Source organism: Balaenoptera borealis (assembly GCF_965194805.1).
Source record: "Balaenoptera borealis genome assembly, chromosome: 6".
Classification (NCBI taxonomy): domain Eukaryota; kingdom Metazoa; phylum Chordata; class Mammalia; order Artiodactyla; family Balaenopteridae; genus Balaenoptera; species Balaenoptera borealis.
The window spans coordinates 89,273,269-89,300,489 of record NC_138863.1 but is presented as its reverse complement, the minus strand read 5'-3'; the positions used below and the strand labels follow the sequence as shown (position 1 = coordinate 89,300,489).

At 34.3% G+C, this 27,221-nt stretch overlaps 1 protein-coding gene across 1 annotated transcript in view; it reads right to left on the bottom strand.

Moving 5' to 3' along the window:
* Positions 1-27,221, bottom strand: part of LRP1B (LDL receptor related protein 1B) — a 1,905,856-nt gene that overhangs the window by 553,057 nt on the left and 1,325,578 nt on the right. The window contains exons 34-36 of the mRNA XM_082395829.1: positions 23,685-23,825; positions 19,357-19,482; positions 18,167-18,298 (exon numbers count right to left, since the gene is read on the bottom strand). Coding sequence (XP_082251955.1) covers positions 18,167-18,298; positions 19,357-19,482; positions 23,685-23,825 — 399 coding nt within the window. The remainder of the gene's footprint in view (positions 1-18,166; positions 18,299-19,356; positions 19,483-23,684; positions 23,826-27,221) is intronic.

The window sequence follows — 27,221 nt, the reverse complement described above, 5'->3', positions numbered from 1 at the left end:
TGCCTCCATTCTTTTTCCGAGGTCCTGGATCATCTTCACTATCATTATTCTGAATTCTTTTTCTGGAAGGTTGCCTGTCTCCATTTCATGTAGTTGTTTTTCTGGGGTTTTATCTTGTTCCTTCATCTGATACAAAGTCCTCTGCCTTTTCATTTTGTCTATCTTTCTGTGAATGTGGTTTTCATTCCACAGGCTGTAGAATTGTAGTTCTTCTTGCTCTGCTGTCTGCCTGCTGGTGGATGAGGCTATCTAAGAGGCTTGTGCCTGTGCCAGTTTCTAAGGCTGTGTAACAAATCATTCCAAAACTTAGTGGCTGAAAGCAACAGTATTGCTTATGAACCTGCAATAGGGGCAGGGCTCAGCAGGGGCAGTTTTTCCTGCTCTGATGTCTCTGCTCTGCTTGACATCAGCTGGGGTGAGCAGAATGCTAGGGAATGTAATCATGTGAAAGCTCGCTCATTCATGTACATGGGAAAACTCAAGCAGCTAGAGCTGTCACAGAGTTCCTTAGTACGTCTTAGTACATCTCTGTTTCCATGAAGTTAGTCAGCATGATGGCCATTTTGGAACAAATCCTTTGTCTTATATGAAAAACAATCAGGTTGGATTAGATAATCTCTAAAGTCTCTTATCTTGGAAAGTCTTGTAAATTGCTGATTAAATGGAAACAGGAATCCTTGAAAGTGATCTGAGACAGCTGGCATAATGTTAACCCATTGGGATGGAGGAGAACTTCAGAGAGTAAGTAATTCTGGAAGGGTGTAAGGCATCTAAATCAGCAAATTACCACATTTTTCAGTGTTATGGATTATGTGTAATTGCAAATGCAGGACTATTTTTATAGGATGCAATTTCCAGGACATAGGGCAAGTTGATTGTTCCATGCCATTTAATCTTTCTGTTTAACAACATAATTATCATCATGGCTCATTTAAATTTTGAACACCTGATGTGATATCAAGAGTTGTCAACACATTACTGTTGCTAAGATTAAAAAAAAAAGTCCTAGGAGTATTTATCTATATGTATTTCAGTACATTAGGAATCCATATAAAATTTAGAGTCATAATAGTATAATGCTCTTTTGTACATCCATCCTGATACTGTACGTTCCATCTGATACTGACTAGAGTGTAAGAATCAATGTTACCAGTGGGAAACTGTCTTTAACAACAAAAATTAGCCTGCCTGGAAATCTAGCAGATTACATAGATCAGTTACGTGAGTACAGTGAAACAAAGCATGGAGAATCCACTAAGGACAAATGGAAGGAATCTACCTATAAACAGATGTATAAAATATCAACCAGTCCATTCTGATTTCAAGTTTTATATTTGTTTTAATGCATAATGAGTTATTTTGATATTATTATTCTGTATCACAAACTACAATTTATATATGCAAAATGTTTTATGACTGCTTTCAGTAAATAGATGGCTTTATAGTATGGGAAAGTTTATTAAACAAAGCATGGACACCAGCTGTTCCTTATTTCTTGCCATAGACTTATCTGCATTTTACCAGTTGAAAAATTTAAATCCTAAAAGGCTAAAATTGGGGACTTCCCTGCCTGTCCAGCGGTTAAGACTTCACCTTCCAATGCAGGGGGTGCCGGTCCAATCCCTGGTCAGGGAGCTAAGTTCCCACATGCCTCGTGGCCAAAACATCAAAACATAAAAAAACAGAAGCAATATTGTAACAAATTCAATAAAGACTTTACCAATGTCCACATTAAAAAAAATCTAAACAAAACAAAACAAAAATGTTAAAGCTTGCAAGGTCATATCATTTACCAATCCCAGCCTTGTAATTTATAGGTATTGTGATATGGGCCTGTCTTTGAAATCTGCACGTTATGGGACTGTATTATTTCATACAAAAGGAAAATGACACAACACAAAAGGAATTTCCAGATTGAATTTCTCAATCATCCCTAAAGTGTGACTGTAAATGTGCAAAGACCTTTAATATCTAAGTAACCTTAAAAAAGCAGTTCTTGGGTATCCTGAAATGTCTCTTATGGATGGGGCATAGTTTCCCAGTAAACAGGAACCATCTCACACGCCCATCTGTGACCTGAACGTAAAAAAATAACAACAATGAAAACCAAAAAGAACTAACATTTGCCTACACAGTTATAACTTTTTAGGCATACATTATGTGAAAGTGAAATCTCCATAAAATAAATATCTGGAAACAGAAGTAGACTACAGCAACATCAGTGAAACTTGGTTTTTAAAGTTAAATGAATAAGTGTTCAAAAATCCTTTTGATGATGACCACAATTCTCAATTTTTCCACATTGATTTTCGGTGTATTTTGAAATATAATTTTAGCTTCAAATTCCATGCAAAATGTATATTCCATTCCTTGATATCTCAGTTGATGTAAATACAAAAATAATATCTTAAGAACTACTTTTCCCCCAGAAAATCTTCAAGTATAATTCATGCCAAGAAACTGAGCCATGATCTCATGGTTTCAAGTTTCCCCTGACATACTTGCCATATACACCTGAATGATAGTTAAATCCCATTTTGAGGAGACAACATTTCCCTTAATAAAATCAAACTTTGATTTTCCAAATTTGTCAATGGAAAAGAGATTTTCTACTTGGAGAAATATGTTTAAACTATGCTGCCTTTGCTCTTGTCCCTGAGATTCATTTTCCTTTTTGGAATATTTCTAACATTAAAGCTGCTGCCACCACTGGGTCTCAGGAAAATCATTACAAAATACAACAGGATAAACTAATGCTCATATAAGAGATATATACAGTAGCAACAGTAGCAGAAGGAGTGCTTTGTTACAGTTAGCATCTCTTAATCTGAATAGACAAGTGTTCTATAATCAAGAACACTAAACAGTCACTGAATGAATAGGACTCTACTAAATCTAATTATAAAAAATAACATTAAAATGCCATGTTTTAGTATTTATTCTATAAAGGGTGATGTTTATTTATACATGCATTATTTATTTGTTCCAGAATAATTGTATGTTATAAAAGAATATCAAATCTTTTTTTTATTAGACTATTTTTTTAGAGCAATTTTAGGTTCACAGTAAAATTGAGTGGAAGGTTCAGAGATTTCCCATACATCACCTGTCTCCACATACGCACAGCCTCTCCCACAATCAAAATCCCACACTAGAGTGGTACATTTATTACAATTAGGGAGCCTCCATTGACACATCATTATAACCCAAAGTTCATAGTTTATATTAGGAATCACTGTTAGTATTGTATATTCTATGGGTTTGACAAATGTATAATGACACGCCACCATCACTGTATTATACAGAATAGTTTCACTACCCTGAAAATTCTCTATGTTCCGCCTACTCATCCCTCCCTCCACCTCTCCCCACTCCCAATCACTGATACCTTCACTGTCTTCATAGTTTTGCCTTTTCTAAAATGTCATGTATACCTCAAATCATTTTTTAGCTATAGTTTTGGAATAACGTATTCACAGAAACATTTTTCTGTTTTAGATAAAATTTTAAAAGTGTAAAAAAAATTTATGTTTAATTTTCAGCTAACTCTATTATTTTTTTTTTTCTGTAGCTAAACAACTATATAATCTTTGTGCACTCATTTAATGACTGTAGTAAAGTCTACTTCAAAATCCTGTCTCACTTCAGTAAAGACATCAGTCTCTAAAAAAATTAATTATTTAAATTAAGATTTAGCCACTTGTTCTCATATTTCTTGCACAAATTTACGGAAACACTTTGTCAGACAGAGTTCAGACAATGTCACCTATTCATACATACTTGAATATTAAACGTCAAGAATTCTACTTTCAGAATGCTGGCATGAGGACCATAGTGGGTCCAATCTCCAGGGAAACAAGCAAAAATGGTAAAAATTATTTTAAAAAAAGTTTAAAATCTCTCAAATTGACCAAAGGGTATGTGGTAAATGAAGAAAAAAATTATTCAAGAAAATTTACCAAATCTTGGTAAGAACAGTCCCCCCCTTCACTGTATCAATTCAGCTGGATGGAAGCTCTACTATGGGCAGACATGTGTAAGAAGATGGGGTTCTCTTTCTCCTTGGCTCCTAATAAGGAGTCTTCCCAGACAAGGCAGGACACCAGCATTTCTCATGCCCTCCAAATCCAAGTTGCAGACACTAAACTCCTGGTGAATGCAGTGAAAGCTCAGGGGCTCCCTGCCTGACCCAGCCCCCAACTGTAGAGGGAAAGTTCTGCCTCAGGAGAGGAAGGCTGTGAACACTAGGATCTTGATTGCCCTACTTCCCCTTGTTGCTGGAGCAGAGTTCCATGCCAAGAGAGACAAGCCAGAGGCTATCATCCTGTCTAATGCCAGGATCAGTGACTCATGGATTTTACTCAGAATGAGAAGCAGTCCATAAGAATAGAGAACTCCAAGACTCTCCCCAAAGCAACTGACTTTATTTGAAACAGAGTGTGGAAAAGTTCAACTCTAAGCGTGCTATCCAAAACAATGAAGATTTTTGTTGTAAGTAACTAAGAGGAGGTTTTACCATGTGAAAACAACAAGCTAAGCTGTAGGCCAACTAGCTACCCAGACAAAAACATGGAAAGAGACATCAAAGCTTTAACATCTGGAAATATATTAATGTAGTACATCATACCATCAGAACAAATAACAAAAGCTACATGATCGTCTCAATAGATAGAAAAAGCATTCAACCAAATTCAGCACTCCTTTATGATAAAAATATTCAATGAAATAGGAATAGAGAGATCTTCTTCAATCTGATAAAGAGCATCTACAAAATACTACTAATAGAAAAACAGCTCACATCACATAGTTAGTTAATATATAAATATTGGAGGTTTCCCCTTAACATCAAGAACAAGACAAGAATGTCTGCATACTACAGATTTTAGTCAGGGAAATTAGGCAAAAAAAGAAGAAAGAGGAGAAGGAAGAGGAAGAGGAGAGGGGAAAAAAAAGATAGAAAGAAGAAACAATAGAAGTTGAAGTAAAAGGCATCCAGATTTAAAACAAAGAAGTATGCTCACTCTATTTGCAGATGGCATGATCTTGTATATAGCAAATACTAAGGAATCCACTACAAAAACCTATTCCAACTAATAAAAGAGTTCAGTAAGGTTGCAGGATATGGGGTCAATATATAAAAATCAACTGTACTTCTATACACTTACAGTGAATAATCCAAAAAATAAAATTAAGTAGCTACTTAATGCTTTCAGTAGCATTCAAAAATAGGAATAAAGTTAACAAAAGAGGTATAAAACTTATACACTGAAAACTGCAAATCATTTTTGAAAGAAATTAAAGAAGAACCAAGTACATAGGAAGATATAACATGTTACTGTACTGGAAGATCACAATACTCCCCAATTTTTTTCTATAGATTCATCACAATCCCTGTTGAAATCTCAATTGGTTTATTTGCCAAAATTGACAAGCCAATCCTAAAACATGTCCGCATTAGGTCCAGGTTCCATGCCTGAAAGTTACATGGCAATGCAAGAGACCAAGAATAGACAAAACAATCTTGAAAAAGAAGAACAAAGTTGAAGGACTCACACTTCAAATTTCAAAATCTACTACAAAGCTACAGTAATCAAGACAATAGGTGCTCATAAAGATAGATCTATAGGTCAGTGGAATTGAATTTAAAGTCCAGAAATAAACCCTCACATTTACAGCCAATTGATTTTCAACAAGTTGTCAATACAATTCAATAGTGGAAAGAATAGCCTTTTCAAAAAATGGTGCTGGGATAACTGGATATCCACATGCAAGTCCACATAGATATTCACATCTATATATGAAAATTAGGTCAAAATGGATTGACCTAAATATAAAAGCTAAAACATAACACTTAAAAGGAAACATAGCATTAAATCATAGCACCCTTGGATTAAGTAATGGTTTCTTAGATAGGACACCAAAGGCACAAGCAACAAAATTTTAAAAATGAATAAATTGGACTTCATTAAAATTTAAACTTTTGTGTTTCACACTACATCAAAAGGGAAAAGACAAGAAAAGAATGGGAGAAAACTTTTGCAAATCACATACTTTATAAGGGATTTTATCTAGAATAAATAAAGAACTCTAGGAGTTCAACATTAAAAAAAAAAGATTAAAAAATTGGGCAAAGAATCTGAATAGACATTTCCTTCTCAATATATACAAATGACAAATAAGCACATCAAACAATGCTCAAAATCATTAGGCATAAGGGAAATGCAAATCAAAGCCACAATAAGGTATCATTTAATTCCCACTGGAATGGCTATTAAAAAAAAAAAGATAATAACAATTCTTGGTGAGGATGTGGAAAAATTCAACACCTCACACGCTGCTGTGGGAATGCAAAATGTTTCAACCAGTTTGGAAAAGAGTCTGATACTTCCCCAAAAGGTTAAACATAGAGTTACCATATGACCTATCATGCTCATATCTAGGTATACATCTTAGGGAAATAAAGAACAAATATCCACACTAAAATGTGTATATGAATGTTCCTGGCAGCTTTATTTCTAATAGTCAAAAAAGTGGAAACAACTCAAATGTCAATCGACTAGTGAATGGATAAATAAAATGTCATATATCCATATAATATAATATTATTTGGCAAAAAAAAATTAAGTACTGAAGCTACAACATGGATGAACTTTATGCTAAGTGAAAGAAGTCCATCACAAAGGACCGTTTACCAGACGATTCCATTTACCTGTAATGTTAGGAATAGGCAAATCTATAGAGAAAGAAAGTAGATTAGTGGTTGTCTTAGTGCTAGGAAGTTAGGAGAAACATGAGAATTACTAATGGGTATGGAGCTTCCCTTTAGAGTGATGAAAATGTTCTAAAATTAGATAGTGGTGATGGTTGCACAACTCTGTGAATATACCCTCTGTGAATATATTAATTCTATGGTATGTGAATTATATCTCAAAAAAGTTGCTAGTTATAAAAAAAAAAAAAAAGGCAATTGTATTTTGAGGAATTATCACAAATGTTTGAAAAGATTTACAGCCAAAATTTGGAAACAATAAAAATGTCCAAAAATATTGGAAAGGTCAAAATATCATGGTAATCCACATGATAAATAATGTACCCCTATTAAAAATAGTGTTTACAGATTGTTAATCACAACATAGCAAAGTGTTCATGTTAAAATAGTTAGAAAAAGATTAGGACAAAATTTTATCAATAGCAAGATTATTTGTATTTTAAAAACACAGCATGAATATTAATATTCCAAAATGTTAATAATTGCTGTTGGTTTAGTAATAGTACTGGTAATTTTTTACTTCAACTTTGTTTCATGTTTCCTAATTTTCCAAATTTCCCATTATGTACAATTCTAAGAAAGAATTTTTAATCAATAAAAAGTTATTTATTTAAAAATTGAAAAAAAAATTGAGATATGCCATCAATAAATGATTGCTGAACTAATGACTATTACTCTACAAGCTTATTTTAATAATGTTTAATGATGATTGAGCTGACAGATGTCTACTTTTTAATTTAATCATCATTATTTTGAGTTAATAGGGTTTCACATGAACATTGCAAATAGTATACAAATATACTCATTGTAATCCTTTATTGTATCTATAAATTCAAATCTGAGCCAAGCTCAAAAATATCACTTGCTTTATCACTAAAATAGTATTAATGGAAAACATTAAATGGAAACAACCATAATGCTATCATCACATTTTAAGTAAGGGTATTAATAAGAGTCACCAATAAATCTTAGCTCTTTTTCCTTCTAACCAGAATAATGTCTCATAAGTAACAAAATAAAAATTTTGAATCCTCTTATCCAGGATTTAGAAAATAGCTTTTCATATATAATTAGAACCTTGGATTACTGTGGAATCATCAATTCTTTTTAGTATCTTAATATTTAATTTGTAAGGAAAGCAGCAACATAAATAGAATCTGTCCTGTGAACATTTGTTTTTCCCCTGAAGAAAAGGATAGATTCACAATAGTCTACTTTCTGTACTCAAACTATGCAAACCTAATTCTGATTCTGTTCATATGGGTTTTAACGACTGTTGACTAAGAAAATAGATGGTTTTATAAAATAGCCTACAGGTTGTTACTGTTGAAGCTGTTAATAGTGGGAGTTGAATAGTCAAAAAGCTGGAAGAGACCCAGAGAAATCATGATTCAGAAGAGGTGGTTTGTCTGTTTTAACTCTTTAAAATACTCCAGAGCCAGAGATTTATAACCAGTAAGTAATCTATTCTAGTATTTAATATACTGACAATCAAGTTCCATTTCTGGTTCCATCTGAGTTTTTTTCTACTTAATTTACATCTAACGCCTCTCCTTCCGTCTTCAGTAAAATTAAATAATAAATAAATAAAACAAATAAAATTCTAGACTAATGAAATCAGGATTTTTTTTTCCCAACGTAGTCCTAAATGAACACACTGACAGACTGCTTTACCCATAGCAAACAAAGGGAGATAATGTGCTGTCCTTGGAAGATTTGCATAGTTGCTCTGTGCACCACGGTGGGTGAGCTTAAAGAACTGTCAACTGTTGCCAAGTATTTTGGAGCTCCCTTCCTGGACACAAAACTCTAGACAGGAACACTGGATGCAACAGAACTCATTCTAAGCATAGTTGACATCAGTCAACACACAGCCTGCATTGGTGCCAAGAAGAAAGTAACTGCGCTCATAATTCTGTTGGTGTTACCTCTATATCCCCCAGGCAATCCTAGACAGCTTTAAGCAATTTTTTGGAAGAGGTTTTCTTATAAAGCTTTGGTGCCAAACAACTGTCAGTAGAAGATTTAGTGTAAGTTAATATTACATGAAGACTTCTCCACACACTGGTCAAAAACTGTAAAGGTCGATTTGAGAGAGTTGCTGGCTTTTGTTGGAGAATTTTTCTGGAATCCTGGTCAAAAGCAAATTTGGCAAGTTCATGATATTAAAAGCCAGGTACTAATGAATGAGATGACCAGGATAACAAATAGTACCCTAATGAAAAAGACATTGGGTCTGCTACTTTCAAGGATAGTGTCACTAAACTAGAGGTGCATTTCAAAATCATTGAAAATACGTGTTAGATTTTTCTACCTTGGCACTATTAGCATTTGGGACTGAATAATTCTTTGTTGTGGTAATCTGTCTTGTGCATTGTTTAGCAGCATCCCTGGCCTTACCCAGTAGACGCCAGTAGCACCCTTTCAGTCATGACAATGAAAAATGTTTCCAGATATTGCCAGATGTAATCTGGGGCGCATAATCATCCCCAGTTGAGAACCACTGCCATAGAACTACTAAGTTACTTAGTACTAGGACCACCAACTATTCCCTGTCCCCAGCCTGACTTTCTGAACCCCATGCACTGAATGGTCCAATATCTCTGAGCCTTTGCCTTATATAACACATTTGTTGTTGTTGTTGAATACTCATTCATTCTTGGATACTTCTGGACTCTTTCCTCACTTTCATCTTACCCTAGCATGGTAGTGTAAAGAAAACTAGGGTTTGGGAAATATGTATGTGTGTGTGTGTGTGTGTGTGTGTGTGTGTGTGTGTGTATATATATATATATATATATATATATACACACACACACATATATATATATACACATATATACACACACACACACATACATGTGTGTGTATATGTATATATGTATGTATAAGTTCAAACCCCAGCTTTGTCCCACTCCATCTGTAAAGCATTTGACAGTATTTTGGCTTTATTATTTTTCTCTACCTGGAGCACTTCTCCAGGTATCCAAGGCTTACTATTAATTAGAGTTAAAAACGGATTCAAGACCATGATCCTGGTTCTTTACATTAATTCATCCTCACTTGGTTTAAACCAGAATACAGAAGCTGTCCATATAGGAGTATCATTAATAATTCAAACTGACAATCAAAATTCACCTCTTAGACACCACTGTATAGGGATAATATCAATAAAAATCTATAATATTGTGATAAGCAGCCTCTAATGTGGCCACCAATGTTCCGCACCAGCTGGTATTCATTCCCTCCTCTAATCCCTTCCTTTGAGTGTGGGCTAGACCTACTAACTAGCTTCTAATAAACAGAATATACTAAAATGATGAGATATCACTTCTAAGACTGGGTTATAAAAGGTCTGGCTTCCAGTTCCTGTGTGCCCTTTCTCACTCTTTTTTCATTAGCTCTAAGGGAAGCTTGCAGTCATGTTTTGAAATGCCCTGGGGAGAGGACCTCATGACAAGAAACTAAAATAAATAGTCAGTGAGGAGCTGTGACTCTCAGTCAAACACACAAAAGAAAATAATTCCTGCCATCAGCCACATGGATAATTTGGAAGCAGATCCTCCCTAGTTGAGCCTTATGATGAGACCACATATCTGGCCAATACCTTGAAGGCAGCCTCATGAGAGACCTAAGGGAACTCATAGACGCTATAAGATAATATTGCTTTAAGTGGCTAAGTTTTGGTAATTTGTTATACAGCAATAGTTAAATAATATAAACATAGTGAGATAAATGATTTTCTCTTTCTTCTCATTCTCCTCTTGATGATGATGATTATCATTATCATTACTCTCTCTCAGATGAGGCTGTACCATTAATCTTCTGCCCCTAAGTTTAGCAGGGGCAATTCTACAATTGTTGACCATATTATCATCATTCCCCCAAACGCTGGGCGCTGGTATTGCCTATTAATTATCTTTCCCAATCATAAGTACAATAGAATTAAAATTCTCACTATGAAATTATCAAGGATCTGATGTTGATTACTCCACTATTGGTTATTCAATTCATGGCTTTTGTAAATTGCAAGGGCAAAAATCCAAATGCAAATCTTTAATGCAGAATTTGAGCATCCCAAAGTAACCAACTGTCCTCTGCATGCATATCTCATCCCAAAATCCAGTTTCTTCATTGTTAAAAATACTATCTTCTTCAACAGATTATTCTGATGATTTAAACTGCATAAATATATAAAAGTTTCCAAATATTATTCCTGTAATGTAGTAAGTGCTTAATAAATATTAAGGGTTTTTGTGATGCTATTTTAATTTCTTCCTCTTCCAAACCTCCTCTTCCTAACCCACTCGTGGGTGATCAGTTCCATTTCTAGGCTTTCTACTTTAGCCAAGTCTCTGTTCTAAAAGTAATAAGAAATTTATAGAAATAATTAGTTCTTTTTTCCTTTCAAATCCCCCAAAGGATTCACTTACTACTTATGGCCTCTGGCTAAGAATGAAACCAAATGATAAAAAGAAAGATCGATCCATTCCTTATGACCAGTCCAAAAATCAATTAGATGACTTTTCTTTTCCTCTTTTAACTAGAAAATTGTCTATTTGATAAAAAACTAATGGCCAACAATCTCAGAAGTTGAATCATAGCTTTTTACTTCTTTTCCAAAAGAAAGGGTATCAGAAAGAAAAATAAATTAGTATGCCCTTGGTTTTCTTAAAATAGGGGAAATACACTTTTTCAAGGTTAAAGTTACACTTTACAATATTAATGGTATCAATGTACCTAAGCTAAAGGAGACCTCCACATTATCATTTGCATATCCAGTTTCCACAAATAGATACCAATCTATTGTCTAATAGAGTATGAAATAATTTGAAAAACATCCAAAAGATTGACCTATCCATAAAAATATTTTCTTCACATGTCTTTAATGGTGCTTTAGTTGGATTTACAGTGTTGGGTTGAGATACTGTGCTTCATTCAAACATACTAGTAAGATAACTTGTCAATCTCTTAGCAGCTCTTTTTTTAAAAAATTATTTATTTATTTATTTATTTTTGGCTGTGTTGGGTCTTCGTTTCTGTGCGAGGGCTTTCTCTAGTTGCGGCAAGCGGGGGCCACTCTTCATCGCGGTGCGCGGGCCTCTCACTGTCGCGGTCTCTCTTGTTGCGGAGCACAGGCTTCCGACGCGCAGGCTCAGTAATCGTGGCTCACGGGCCCAGTTGCTCCGCGGCATGTGGGATCTTCCCGGACCAGGGCTCGAACCCGTGTCCCCTGCATTGGCAGGCGGATTCTCAACCACTGCGCCACCACGGAAGCCCTCTTAGCAGCACTTAATAATTTACTATGAATAAGTGTAACCAGGCCTTTTGAGAATAGGGTTCTAGGTAACTCAATTTTGATAAGGAGAAGAGTAGAGAAAGACATCAGAGTATCAGATATAAATGTATAAGAGATTCCTGAGCTGAAAATCCTGAGCAGCTAGAAAGAAATACAGCAGAATAGAGTGACTCAGGAGAGGGAAAAAGAAAGTTGCCCAAACAGACTGGATGTACTTCATGTGAATAAGTACAAAGCTGGTGTTGGGACCTTTCATTTTCATGAGAAGTGCTAACTGCCTGAGAAAGAAGTTTCAAGAGACTTCATGATTCTTTCAATAACAGAGAGAATAATATATCCCAAATAAGTTGACCAAAGTTTTCATGATAGTAGGTCATCACTGTGCATCTTCTGGAGCTTTTGGTTTCAGGTAACCTATTGCGGAATCCAGATGCCTAACAGAAGCTTGCTTTGTTTTGCTTTGTATTTTATATTTTGAGTTCAGACATTATCCAAAAAGGATATGTGAAGTATTTCCAATAATTTGTTTGACCTATAATGACTTATTCTATGCGTGGTTATATTCGTTTCCTCATGATGTTGGAAGTTTTTGTTTTCTTGTAGTAGTTAATACTTTACATCCTGAAAGATTTACTGGACTTGACCATCTACAAATACATACAAACTGTTCTCATGAGTTGAAAATATAGTCTTGAAACAAATTTGAAATGACAACACAAAGTAGTATCCGTTCACTGTCACAAGAACAGAAAGAAATTGAACCAGCCCTAAAAATTCACTTTGTAGCCAAGGAAATGGTTTCCATAAAATTGAAAAAATGTCTCAAAGCAACAGTATTGTATTTCTTAAGCTATTGCTGTTACTGACATAAAAAGAATTCTTTCAATAATTCTTCTTTGGCCTTGGTTGGTGACAGAGTGGTTATTAGAAAAAAACTGTAAACAGCTCTTTTCTATGCCTCCAGGCATAATAAAAAAGAGACTCTCACTTGAGTGTCACCTGCTTCAATTATTAGATGGGTGTAAAGTAATATGATTCAGTACATAAATCAAAATAAAGCATGATCTTTTACCAGTACAAATTTGCAGAAGTGCAATGTAGTTTCATCAAGTAATGCCAACAATGGTCTAAATAAAATTATGTTTAAGTGGTTACAAAGGCAAGATGGCATAGTGTAAAGAATTAAAAGTAGGACACTTGGGCTTCCCTGGTGGCGCAGTGGTTGAGAATCTGCCTGCCAATGCAGGGGACACGGGTTCGAGCCCTGGTCTGGGAAGATCCCACATGCCGCGGAGCGACTGGGCCCATGAGCCACAATTACTGAGCCTGCGCATCTGCAGCCTGTGCTCCGCAACAGGAGAGCCTGCGATAGTGAGACGCCCGCGCACCGCGATGAAGAGTGGCCCCCGCTTGCCACAACTAGAGAAAGCCCTCGCACAAAAATGAAGACCCAACACAGCCATAAATAAATAAATAAATAAATAAAAATTAAAAAAAGTAGGACACTCTATTACCATAGAGCCCTTGATCTCTCTGGGTTCCAGTTTCCTTATCTGTAACATGAGGAAATGCCACTAGATTGTGTCAAATGTTCCTTCTAATTCTAACAATTCAAAGATATATGCAAATGTTGTGGAACTATTGGGGAGAAAATCTTTCATGTAAATAGGTGATATTCAACCGTGTAAATGTGGCAACAGTATTTTGTCACATATTCTCCTTCAGGGTTGTTGCAGTTTTTTTTCAATAGACTATTTTTTACAGCAGTTTTAGATTCACAGCAAATTTGAGCAGGGGTCCCCATATACCCTTTCCTTTCCTACACTCACAGCCTCCTCCACTATCAACATCTCATACCAGCGTGGTACATTTGTTACAAGTAATGAACCTACACTGACATGTCCATAGTTTATATTAGGATCTATAGTTTACATTAGGGTTGAGTCTTAGTGTTTTACATTCTATGGATTTTAACAGATGTGTAATGTTAAATGTTCCTTCAATTTTTGTATTGTCTTAATAGCCAGATCACTGTGTGATGCTGTAAAAAGGCATTAGAATATTCCCCATAGTGAGTGTAAAGCAATGACATCCAAATAATGGTACTTTGATGCTCTCTTTAAAAAAGAAAAAAGATTCCCATAGATTATCCATTCATGCATTACCTCAGAAACTATTCCTAGTTTATCTTTGTCCCCGATAGCAACTTAGCTGTGATGTACTACTCCTAGTAGATAGTAATCAACATTTGTTAACATTGAGTTGGATAACTCCAATTTGAACAAAAGAGATAAAAGATGAAAAAAGAATATAAGCTGGAAAAGTTCAGTCAATCACCATTCTCTGAGTAGAATTTCCTCTAGTTAAGTAATATCCTATTATGTGATTATTTATTGTGAAAAAGTCATAAATACCCCCAAGGTGTGGGTGGGGGAACTGAATAGAGCATTACTCACTGGAGATCACATTACTAACTGGAGCAGTGAGCTTTATTTTGAAGGCTTTTCCCCTAACTAAAATATATCTTTTAAAACATCAAATGCAGTATTCATTCATCAGGAGGAATATCACCCAGCAAGCAGGCCAGGATTTTCAAAGCTTAATATTTTTTTTTCCAGTGGAATGGGACTTTTCCAATGAAGTGATAAGAATACTTTGAACATTTAAAAAGAGCCACAGGGTCTTCTTTCTTCTGTGGATAGTATCCAGAATTGCTTCATCTGGTGAAAGAAATCCTTTCACTGCAGAAAACTTTAATTCATTACAACCAAAACCCAGCAAGATTCAGATATGTTAATCCTTGTGAAATGTACAGGTTTGAGCATATATTTATCCCTGAAAATTGTGGTAGTGAATTGGTACTACATAAATTACGATAGTTATACTTAACAAGTGATCCTCCTTCACACCATTTCCTTATTATGTTTAGAATAAGGGGCAACTGTGCTCTTTCATTTTGTCATCCTTACCTTTGATTGATCCTAAAAGTAGAGATTATGTCCTGAAGTGAATGCAGTTAATGAAAGAAGAGGAAATAGAATGTCTCCAAAGGGAGCTAGTAGAGGAAGAACCTATAATCAGGATATAAAGGTCTTGATAAAAAAAATAGGGGGTGATGTATCAAAAATTTTCTCTATCTCTCTGGAGCAATTCAGTTATTTTCCTTTCTTCCTCCCTAAAGCAGCTTCATTCAACCAAGTCACAGAGCTTGTATGTTGTCTACAATGCTATTATGAATCAAGTTGCTGACATTCTTATGCTCACATATTTTCATAAAATGCAATTATTAAAAGATCAGACTGTATAGTAGATGGAAGCACAAATGTACGTGGAGACATGGTTGAAAACTCTTGATACTACTGCCAGCACCACCATCATCATTAGTGTTTCAGTTGGTTTACTGTCTGCTAGCCTCCTAGGTTTACATTTAATGACTTCAAATAGCTGGTGATGTTATTTAATCTTTAAATATCTGCTCTACAGACTATTCATTATCATCATTAGTAGTAAGTTCATTTTCAATAGAGGCGTTTACTAATGTACTCTTTCTGTCCTCAAGAAGTTAAGAAACGACTATACTCTATGCAGATAACTGAATAGAAAAAATACTATCAGTCAAAGAACAGAAAACAAAATCTTTGCTAACTGGGAGCTTAAACATAGCTTGCAGAATATGTTTGTAAATATATATCACATATGCTAATTTCTACAATTTATTACTTTCCATTATTAGGTATTGTTACTATTTTCTGAGCACTCATGTATATCAAGCACTGTGCTAAACATTTACAGACATCCATCTAAAGATCCCCAAAAGTGAGGAAACTGAGCCTCAGAAAAATTAAGTAATTTATCCAAGGTCATAGAACTAGTAAGTGGTTAAACTGGTTTTAGAATCCAAGTTGTCTGTTGCAAAAGTCTGGTCTCTTCCCACCGTATGTTTTACTGGCCCCTAGGTCTCTGGCCCTCTTAGATTTCAAAGCAAGTTTTATCTTGCTATTTTCTGATTAGCAGTAGGAATTTTAATAGACTCAAACACTCTAATTTCACATGACTATTCCATATGCCTATATCCTTTTGCATTTAGAAGAAATTGATTTTCCAAAAATAATTCCTTTCTAGGAATGTAATTTTAAAATATGGCAGGTATAATACGAAGAATACAAAGTTTTAACTAATAAGTAGTAATTGCTCTATGGAAAAACTATTTTGATACAAAATATGTTTATTATAAAATATTAGTAATTACTAAGGATTTAGAAACAGGGAGAGTACTATTCTTTGCAAATATAATTATCTGCTCTCATGGCACATTATATGAAACTTAACCATTTCAGGGCCAACATACAAACCTTGGAGAGTGAATTCAACTCATACAAATAATCAGTTTGCCCTTAAGGAACAAGAGATTTACAAATGATCTAATCAGGACATTTGACCAAATGGCTTATTTGATATTTGTATTTGGAAATTTATCAAATACTTTCAAAAATCATTATGGAACCTTTAAAAGAATCAACTATGTGATACCGGCTAAAACAAGGGACTGTGTGTGCTTAGTAAAAATATATACACATATATAAGTACACCCTTTTCAAGAAGTTCAAGTTTTTCTTAGTTTTGCACCTATTAAATCCTATATAATAAAATTCTACAGAATAACATGTACGTGAATAAGAGGCAGGGTGGATTACGCATGGTAGGGTAGTGAGCCTTCCACAAAAAATGAGGTTGGATCAAAGAGCCTTGTTTGATCAAAAATCACACTGATTTTGGCAAAATTTACATAATGCTCAATAAAATATGTTATATTTGTTCTATATTTCCTTTCAGAAAAAGCCATTTTAAAAAACATAGGAAATTTGCCTCTTTGTGATTCCAAATATTCGGTGCAAATAATTTTCTTAAGAAAAGTCATCTTTGAACCATTTGTAAAAATCCCCAGTAATTCACTAATTTGTAGCCAAAAATTCATTAACACGTGATTGAACAAAATTTGTTAGAGGCGAGGGAAATAATAGGCTTACTACCAGAAGCCCATGTGCTGCTGCTTAAAGATTTTTTTAAAGATTATAGATCAAAGAACTATTTTTTTAACATTTGATAAAACTGTCTTTACATATATAAAAAATATACTGGGAACATGCAGTACATCTTCAACACCAAAACATTAACTCAGGAAGCATATGATTTAGTTGGATGAGAGATGGAGAAATTTGTTTTTATGAATTTAATCCTTCAAGTGTAGAATAATAAATATGAATATTAATGAAAGAAGTATACCCAATGCTTATGCTATATCTGAATTGAGCAATTAGAACAAAAATTTATTTCCTTCAATAAATTTAACAGTTTCTACCATCAATTCCCAATCGCACAAATTCTTTTTTTTTTTAGCCTTTCCGTGCAGTTTGTGGAATCTCAGTTCTCCAACCAAGGACTGAACCTGGGCCATGGCAGTGAAAGTGCTGAATCCTAACCACTAGACCACCAGAGAACTCCCCACAAATCACACATTTGTATTAGCCACAAAAAAACGATAGTGTCCAATCTGCTTTCTTTCACTGTTTGCTAAAACAAGAAGATAAGGTAAAATCTGACTCTGAAATAATAGCTACTGTATTCAAAAGTAATATAGAATGGTTTAGCATTTATAATTGTTTCCATTATTTGGATTTCATTTGCTATTACCTGTATTAGAATAGATAACCACATCCTGGAAAATATTTTAAATAAGATTATGTTTAAGTAAATAATAAATCAAAATGCTTTATTTTTAATATTTATAGTTGTATTAACGTAAAAGTGTCATTTGAAAGATAAAAAAAGATAGAAATAAAAATGAAGCAACCAAATGCCAATCATGGCATTTTAATGTACTTGCAATTCAAATGTTATATGTTAGAAAAATTCTGCTTCATTTTTTTCAGACAAAACATATTTACAACAATTTGTGTTAGGCTTAAAAATTCATTTCTGATTTGCTTTCTTATTCCTTATCTTGACTATCAGAGTACAGATGGAAAGGTTATATTTCCATCACGTTTAATAAATCAAGTGAAAGCATTATACATAAATTATGAATAAAAGCTATTTACCTGCATGGAAATCTATTCCCACAGCAAATGAAGTTCCTGATATAGGCATCAAGGCATCCATTTTGTCACTTGGTTCCAGAGGTATTCCCCTGATTCCTTCATGAACAGAGTACATAAGAAATGACTCTATACCTAAATTTAAAAGGAAACAAAAACAAAAGGAATATATAACATTAAAATCATTCCATTAGCAGGAGGTGGGTATCAAGATGGCAGAGTAGAAAGACCCCAAACTCACCTCCTCCCATGGGCATGCAAAAATTACAACTACTTACAGAGCAACTATCTATGAGAACAATCTCAAGATTAGCAGAAAAGGTTTTCCACACCTACAGATATAAAGGAGCCACAATGACATGGGTAGGAGGGGCAGAGACATGGTCTAGTCAGGACACAAACACACCCCCAGGTCAGTGACCCACAAACAGGAGAGAAGTCACAACCACAGAGGTCCTCTCTGAGGAGTGAGGGGTCTGAGCCCCACACAGGGATCCCCAGCCTGAGGATCCTGCACTGGAAAGACAAGCCCCCAGAAAGTTGGGCTTTGAAAATGAGCTGGACTTGTTTCGGAGAGACATATTGGAAACAGAGGCTTCTCTCTTAAAGAGTGCACACAAAATCTCACATATTCCAAGTCCCAGCACAGAGACAATAGTTGGAAAGGTGCCCGGGTCAGATCCACTTGCTGATCTTGGAGAGCCTTCTGGAGAGGCAAGAGGCAATTGGGAAGCCCCCTGGGGACTGACAGGCTGGCAGCAGCCACTTTTGGGATCTTGGGATGCTTTTCAAACTAGCCCAAAAAAATTCAAGAGGAAGAACACCTCCAAATTCATTCTATGGGGACAGCATCACCCTAATTCCAAAACCAGGCAAAGATGCCACAAGAAAATAAAACAACAGGCCAATATCACTGATGAACATAGAGGTGAAAATCCTCAACAAATATTAGCAAACTGACTTAACAATACATTAAAAGGATCATACATGATGATCAAATGTTATTTCTGCCACAGATGCAAGGATGGTTCAATATCCATAAACCAATCAATCTGTTACACCACACTAACAAAATAAAGGATAAAAAATTATATGATAATCTCAATAGACACAGATAAAGCTGACTTTGGTTGCCTAAAATCTGTATGGATGAAGTAAATGCATCAGAACTAAGATTTTTCAAAACCTCATACCTCGACATGACATGCGGTTCTTTTGGAGATAATATCCAACTGTACACATGCAAGTCCTTGTAGTTTCAGATGTTGGTAAACAAAGCTGAGAACATCCACCATTATTTAGTTGGCAGGAATTGCTGCCTGCAAAGTAGGAAAACAAACAAAAGAAACATAAAAATCAAAAAAACTAAAGAAAGTATAATTCAATATCAGTAATTTGAAGAAATATTTATGCTATTATTGATTTATAAATGCAGCTGTTTCATATTGGTTAGTATCATATTTTATTCCCTCAAATAATTTGAAGTAGCAAATTATGATTGAAGTTTCTCCTTCCAAAAAAGCACTGCATAGTGATTACAGACAACAGTACTATACTCAATTTATAGAATCAATTTAACTTTGAATACAATTTGAATACAATTCAAAGTTGCTAAGAGATTAGATCTTAATTGTCCCCACCACAAAAAAGAAATGATAATTATGTGATGTAACAGCTAGCACTATGGTGGTAATCATATTGCCATATATTAAGTATCAAATCAACACATTATACATCTTAACCAACATTATCTGTCAATTATATCTCAATAAAAATACATTTACAATAAATAAATAATTTTTTTGTAAAGTAAGATACATGAGAGGATTCATAGTTATAGAAGAGCAAAAGGAAATTGGTGTGCCGTGAATATGGTCATAGATCTTCGTAATATTTTAAGATCACAGAAACAAGGAAATCTCTTTTCTGACTTCTAAATTTCACTTCAACTCTACAGTTACTTCCTTTTCAAGAATACTTTATCCAAATGTATCAAATAAATAGTTGTTAATTTATATTACTGACTCAACTCAAAGATTATACCATTGAAAGTAAGGAGGTACATATATACATATATGTATAATTGATTTTTTAAAAGCAAGGAACTAAAATTTGCCATTCCAAGGAACATAATTCTTCCAAAATAGATTTAAAACACACCCATAAGAGTTATCTAATTAACTGGCATATTAATTTTCCTTATTCCTGTGAGGTAGCAATGACAAATATTAGGTAATCACAGGTCGGAATTCTATAAAGATGGTCCATTAAATTTACTAGGCCCAATGTGCTAATTAAAGCTGGTAACATAAAGTTAAGTAATTTACAATCTTATCCATCAAGTTCATTAAATATCCCAGTTTTACAACATTTTTATTATTCTAGGACATGCAATGCCATTTACTGGATGTTCAAACTCTGATATGAAGTACACTAAATCCAGTGAGAATTACAAAGCATTATGAAAGCTATATATCAATAGTGCTCTATGGAAAATTCAAAATACCAATGCAGCTCATTATTTCTAATCTCCTGAATTCAAGATAGTCTGATGGGATTTAATTGTTCAATCAAATCTGTCACAAGTTCTGTCATTTTTGAAGTGTGAAATAGTCTCAACTGGGGAGATTTCTCAACAGGAGATGTACCACATTCTCTGCTCATTTCTTATACCTGGCAGTTGCTCTTATGTAGGTCCACATACTAGGATTTGAGTTGCCCTGAACTTCTGAAATGATTACATTTATCTCATATATAAACTAATGGAGATTCATTGATTTATTCCCTTTTTTCCAAGCTGACTTACAATACTAAGATGAATTTTCAGCTCTATGATTATTTTAATAATGAGACAATTGTATTTATGGATCTACAGTAATTCCATACTGACCATGTACATATTTCATTTTAGAGAAAGCATGTGAATGTACATTAATGCAATGCCAATCTATAGAGATACACATTTGGATATAAATTTACTTCAACTACCACTAAAGACTGGAAAGCTGGGAAGAGATTGACAAGTGATACTTGTCTATAAAGTTTGGAAAAACACCAAACAGAGAGTAGGGGAAACAAGTGAATTGAAGAAGTAAAGAAAAATGGATTAGAGTTGATTTATAAAAACAAGAGAAAATGAGGCGTTATATAACCTTGATAATATCCAAAATATGTGAAAAAAGAAGAAAAAGGAGATCCTGGGACTGTGCATTTTTAAACATAATAGTAATAAGTATTTTTTATAAATAATAAAATTAACTATGTTAATGTTGTACAACAATAACACAATCCATGTATCATTTGTTTAGTCTCTAAGGGAAAATGGTGGAGAAAGAGAAAAGGCAAAAAAAAATAAAACATCATTATTTTAATAAGTATCTTTGCCTATTAAATATAGATTTGATGTAGGAAAAATATAGAGAGATTTTTAAAGTAATAATTTAGGTAGTGAATATCTAGCAGGTTAGAAATACTGGTTTGGCTTAATATTTTGTAATGATATTGATGTTCAAACTTCATTCCTAAATTCTCTAGTGGAAATAGAAAGTCCACTTGACTAACGAGAAGTCTCAGCTCTCCAGTGATCTGTGTCAAAAATGATAAATGAAGTAGCTAATTGTACTTTGAAATCCAAAGTGGTAGTAATGCTAACACCTTAAATAGTCCTAAATTGCTCATATTTCTTACTAATGAAGCTTTTAAGCTACCTGCTGTGATTCTGTTAATGGGACTGTCTTTAATACAGATGCTTTTATCAACATATTCTTCCAGTAAAAACAGTATTTTCACTGCATTTTAAGCTTAGTCATATTATACCGTAAATTTCTAAGTGCTAGAGGGCCCTGTCAGTTTGGTAATACTTTCACAGTGCATAGAAGCTACAACTCTACCTATAGAATCAAATCCTTAAAAGATGAGGGGGATCTTGTTAAAATGAACAATGTGAGACAAGCATAATACAATGAATTTTTCTTCCAAGAAACTATTGGAACTGTACCTACAGAAATTCAATGTATTATATTAATTTACAATTTCAAAGTATGTGTTTGTTCACATTTTGAAGGAATAAATATAGATTTTTAAAAAATGTTTGGAAATCTCTCTCTAATTTGTATTTTATAATGTGTGTTTTCAGATATAATCTCATTCAGTACAGACTATGAACTAAAGTTTATCATAGTACTGTAAGTTTTTACACTTAACAGATTGTATTGAAATCCACAAAAGTACCATGATATTTTATTTATTGAGTGCCAGTATTTTATTCCCAGTTAAATAATCTATTTTCCATGACTTGAATGCCAGTAAAATTATTTATTTTGATACAGAAAATTTTCTATTAAATAATTCCTAGTGAAAACACTCCTGTCCATTATTATAGACAATGACCAAAAAAAAAAAATATATATCAGAGAATAAATACAGATTTTGTGCCTAAGAGTTTGGGTGTCAATGTCTTCTCAACCATGAACGGATCTGAGTAATCAGTTCAGATGGTTTTACAAAGCAATTCTTTTCTCTTAAAAATATTTTTTTCCTGAAAAAGAAATATTTCCTGCTGCTCCTGGTAAGAAAGGATTCCAGACCAAAATTTGACCCATGCTTTTTTCAGAAAAGGTAGCCATGAATCTGGTCTCCACTTTGTCTCCGGCTGTGCAGGAATGGCTCTCAATTGGTGTCTCCAGTAAATTCTGCCTGCTTGATTGCTGTCACCTGTCTTCAGAATTAGTGATCCCTTTGGTTCACTATCCTTATCTCTACTCTTATTTGCTTTGATATACATGCCCAAATCCTTTAGATAAAAATCGTTTTAAGTTTTCTTGATATTTTTTTCCTAAGCAGAAAAATATATGAAGAAAAGGATTTCATGGCAGAGATTTAAGTAAGATAGTAGAATATAGAAGAATATTTTTTCTAGGAAGGGAGTTCTGCTAATGTCATGGATCATGAACCAAAAACTAAGAAAAGACTAGCAGGTGTAGGGCTGTACTGGCTGGCATTTCTAATCTTGGGCAATGTGACAAGTCCACCTATGTAAACCATCTATCTCTTAGTTCTCTCACTCCATTTCACTGCACACCATTTGGACAAGCAAAAACAAAAAAGCAAAATGCTTAGAGCCAAACAATGTAGTGCTTTTGGTTATGAAATTCTTGTATCAACATAGTCCATTTGAAGTCCCCTAGTTCATTCTGTTTCTGGGCATAATTATACATTGAATATATTTTACTGGGATTTTTTTTCTTATTCTTATACTTTTAAATCAAGAACTGAATAAGACCTCTTTGAAGACCTGACAAATTAAGATTCCTTGGTCAGCTTTGCTAATGTTTTGAAAGCTCATTATATATCTTATGCTAAAGGCATTCCTTCTACAGTATTAAGCAGCATTTGCCACCCCCCCTTTTTTTTTACTAGAAGAAAAATAGGGAACTTCAATTTTTGACTTGAGAAAATAATATGAAAAAAGAGAACATTATATATTCAAAAGGCGGCACAAATGCATTACCGTGTGACTTACCTTCCTGTGCTTCTTTATCATACACTTTCATATGAACGACCCCAGAAGTCTTATTTCTTAGAACAGTGGGGTTTCTTCCATCTCTTTTGCTGCAGGTTCCCAACTGAGCTAAGTTTTGGTCTGCCCACCACAGTTTCTTATCTATAAAAATGAAAAGATTTTTTTTATGAAAAAGATAATCATCTTATTAAATAATAATAAAGAACTATTAAACTCTAGTGCTTTCTGATTTCTTTTGTTAAATTCCCAAACCCTGTTTCTATGGGAAACAGCAAAATCATTTTTACTTTTTTTTTTTTTAATTTTTAAATTTAATTTAATTTATTTTTTTATACAGCAGGTGCTTATTAGTCATCAATTTTATACACATCAGTGTATAATGTCAATCTCAACCGCCCAATTCATCACACCACCATCCCCACCCCCCAGCGGCTTTCCCCCCTTGGTGTCCATAAGTTTGTTTTCTACATCCGTCTCAACTTCTGTCCTGCAAACTGGTTCATCTGTTCCATTTTTCTAGGTTCCACATACATGCGTTAAAATACGATATTTGTTTACCTCTTTCTGACTTACTTCACTCTGTATGACAGTCTCTAGATCCATCCACGTCTCAACAAATGACCCAAATTTCGTTCCTTTTTATGGCTGAGTAATATTCCATTATATATATGTACCACATCTTCTTTATCCATTCGTCTGTTGATGGGCATTTAGGTTGCTTCCATGACCTGGCTATTGTAAATAGTGCTGCAATGAACATTCGGGTGCATGTGTCTTTTTGAATTATGGTTTTCTCTGGGTATATGCCCAGTAGTGGGCTTGCTGAGTCATATGGTAATTCTATTTTTAGTTTTTTAAGGAACCTCCACACTGTTCTCCATAGTGGCTGTATCAATTTACATTCCCACCAACAGTGCAAGAGGGTTCCCTTTTCTCCACACCCTCTCCAGCATTTGTTGTTTGCAGATTTTCTGATGATGCCCATTCTAACTGGTGTGAGGTGATACCTCATTGCAGTTTTGATTTGCATTTCTCTAATAATTAGTGATGTTGAGCAGCTTTTCATGTGCCTCTTGGCCATCTGTATGTCTTCTTTGGAGAAATGTCTATTTAGGTCTTCTGCTCATTTTTGGATTCGGTTGTTTGTTTCTTTAATATTGAGTTGCATGAGCTGTTTATATATTTTGGAGATTAATCCTTTGTCCGTTGATTCGTTTGCAAATATTTTCTCCCATTCTGAGGGTTGTCTTTTCGTTTTGTTTATGGTTTCCTTTGCTTTGCAAAAGCTTTGAAGTTTCATTAGGTCCCATTTGTTAATTTTTGTTTTTATTTCCATTACTCTAGGAGGTGGATCAAAAAAGATCTTGCTGTGATTTATGTCAAAGAGTGTTCTTCCTATGTTTTCCTCTAAGAGTTTTATAGTGTCTGGTCTTATATTTAGGTCTCTAATCCATTTTGAGTTTATTTTTGTGTATGGTGTTAGGGAGTATTCTAATTTCATTCTTTTACGTGTAGCTGTCCAGTTTTCCCTGCACCACTTATTGAAGAGACTGTCTTTTCTCCATTGTATATCCTTGCCTCCTTTGTCGTAGATTAGTTGACCATAGGTGGGTTTATCTCTGGGCTTTCTATCTTGTTCCATTGATTTATGTTTCTGTTTTAGTGCCAGTACTATATTGTCTTGATTACTAGAGGTTTGTAGTATAGTCTGAAGTCAGGGAGTCTGATTCCTCCACCTCCGTTTTTTTCCCTCAAGACTGCTTTGGCTATTCAGGGTCTTTCGTGTCTCCATACAAATTTTAAGATTTTTTGTTCTAGTTCTGTATAAAATGCCACTGGTAATTTGAGAGAGATTGCATTGAATCTGTAGATTGCTTTGGGTAGTATAGTCATTTTCACAATTTTGATTCTTCCAATCCAAGAACATGGTATATCTCTCCATCTATTTGTATCATCTTTAATTTCTTTCATCAGTGTCTTATCGTTTTCTGCATACAGGTCTTTTGTCTCCCTAGGTAGGTTTATTCCTAGGTATTTTATTCTTTTGGTTGCAATGGTAAATGGGAGTATTTCCTTAATTTCTCTTTCAGATTTTTCATCATTACTGTATAAGAATGCAAGAGGTTTCTGTGCATTAATTTTGTATCCTGCAACTTTACCAAATTCATTGATTAGCTCTAGTAGTTTTCTGGTAGCTTTTTTAGGATTCTCTATGTACAGTATCATGTCATCTGCAAACAGTGACAGTTTTACTTCTTCTTTTCCAATTTGGATTCCTTTTATTTTTTTTTTTTCTTCTCTGACTGTCGTGGCTAGGACTTCCAAAACTGTGTTGAATAATAGTGGTGAGAGTGGACATCCTTGTCTTGTTCCTGATCTTAGAGGAAATGCTTTCAGTTTTTCACCATTGAGAATGATGTTTGCTGTGGGTTTGTCATATATGGCCTTTATTATGTTGAGGTAGGTTCCCTCTATGCCCACTTTCTGCAGAGTTTTTATCATAAATGGGTGTTGAATTTTGTCAAAAGCTTTTTCTGCATCTATTGAGATGATCATATGGTTTTTATTCTTCAATTTGTTAATATGGTGTATCACATTGATTGATTTGCGTATATTGAAGAATCCTTGCATCCCTGTGATAAATCCCACTCGATCATGGTGTATGATCCTTTTAATGTGTTGTTGGATTCTGTTTGCTAGTATTTTGTTGAGGATTTTGCATCTATATTCATCAGTGATATTGGTCTGTAATTTTCTTTTTTTGTAGTATCTTTGTCTGGTTTTGGTATCAGGGTGATGGTGGCCTCATAAAATGAGTTTGGGAGTGTTCCTTCCTCTGCAGTTTTTTGGAAGAGTTTGAGAAGGATGGGTGTTAGCTCTTTTCTAAATGTTTGATAGAATTCACCTGTGAAGCCATGTGGTGCTGGACTTTTGTTTGTTGGAAGATTTTTAAACACAGTTTCAATTTAATTACTTGTTATTGGTCTGTTCATATTTTCTATTTGTTTCTGGTTCAGTCTTGGAAGGTTATACCTTTCTAAGAATTTGTCCATTTCTTCCAGGTTGTCCATTTTATTGGCATAGAGTTGCTTGTAGTAGTCTCTTAGGATGCTTTGTATTTCTGCAGTGTCTGTTGTAACTTCTCCTTTTTCATTTCTAATTTTATTGATTTGAGTCCTCTCTCTCTTTTTCTTGATGAGTCTGGTTAATGGTATATCAATTTTGTTTATCTTCTCAAAGAACCAGCTTTTAGTTTTATTGATCTTTGCTATTGTATTCTTTTTTTCTATTTCATTTATTTCTGCTCTGATCTCTATGATTTCTTTCCTTCTGCTAACCTTGGGTTTTGTTTGTTCTTTTTCTCTAGTTCCTTTAGGTGTAAGGTTAGATTCTTTACTTGAGATTTTTCTTGTTTCTTGAGGTAGGCTTGTATAGCTATAAACTTCCCTCTTAGAACTGCTTTTGCTGCATCCCATAGGTTTTGGATCATCATGTTTCCATTGTCATTTGTCTCTAAATATATTTTGATTTCCTCTT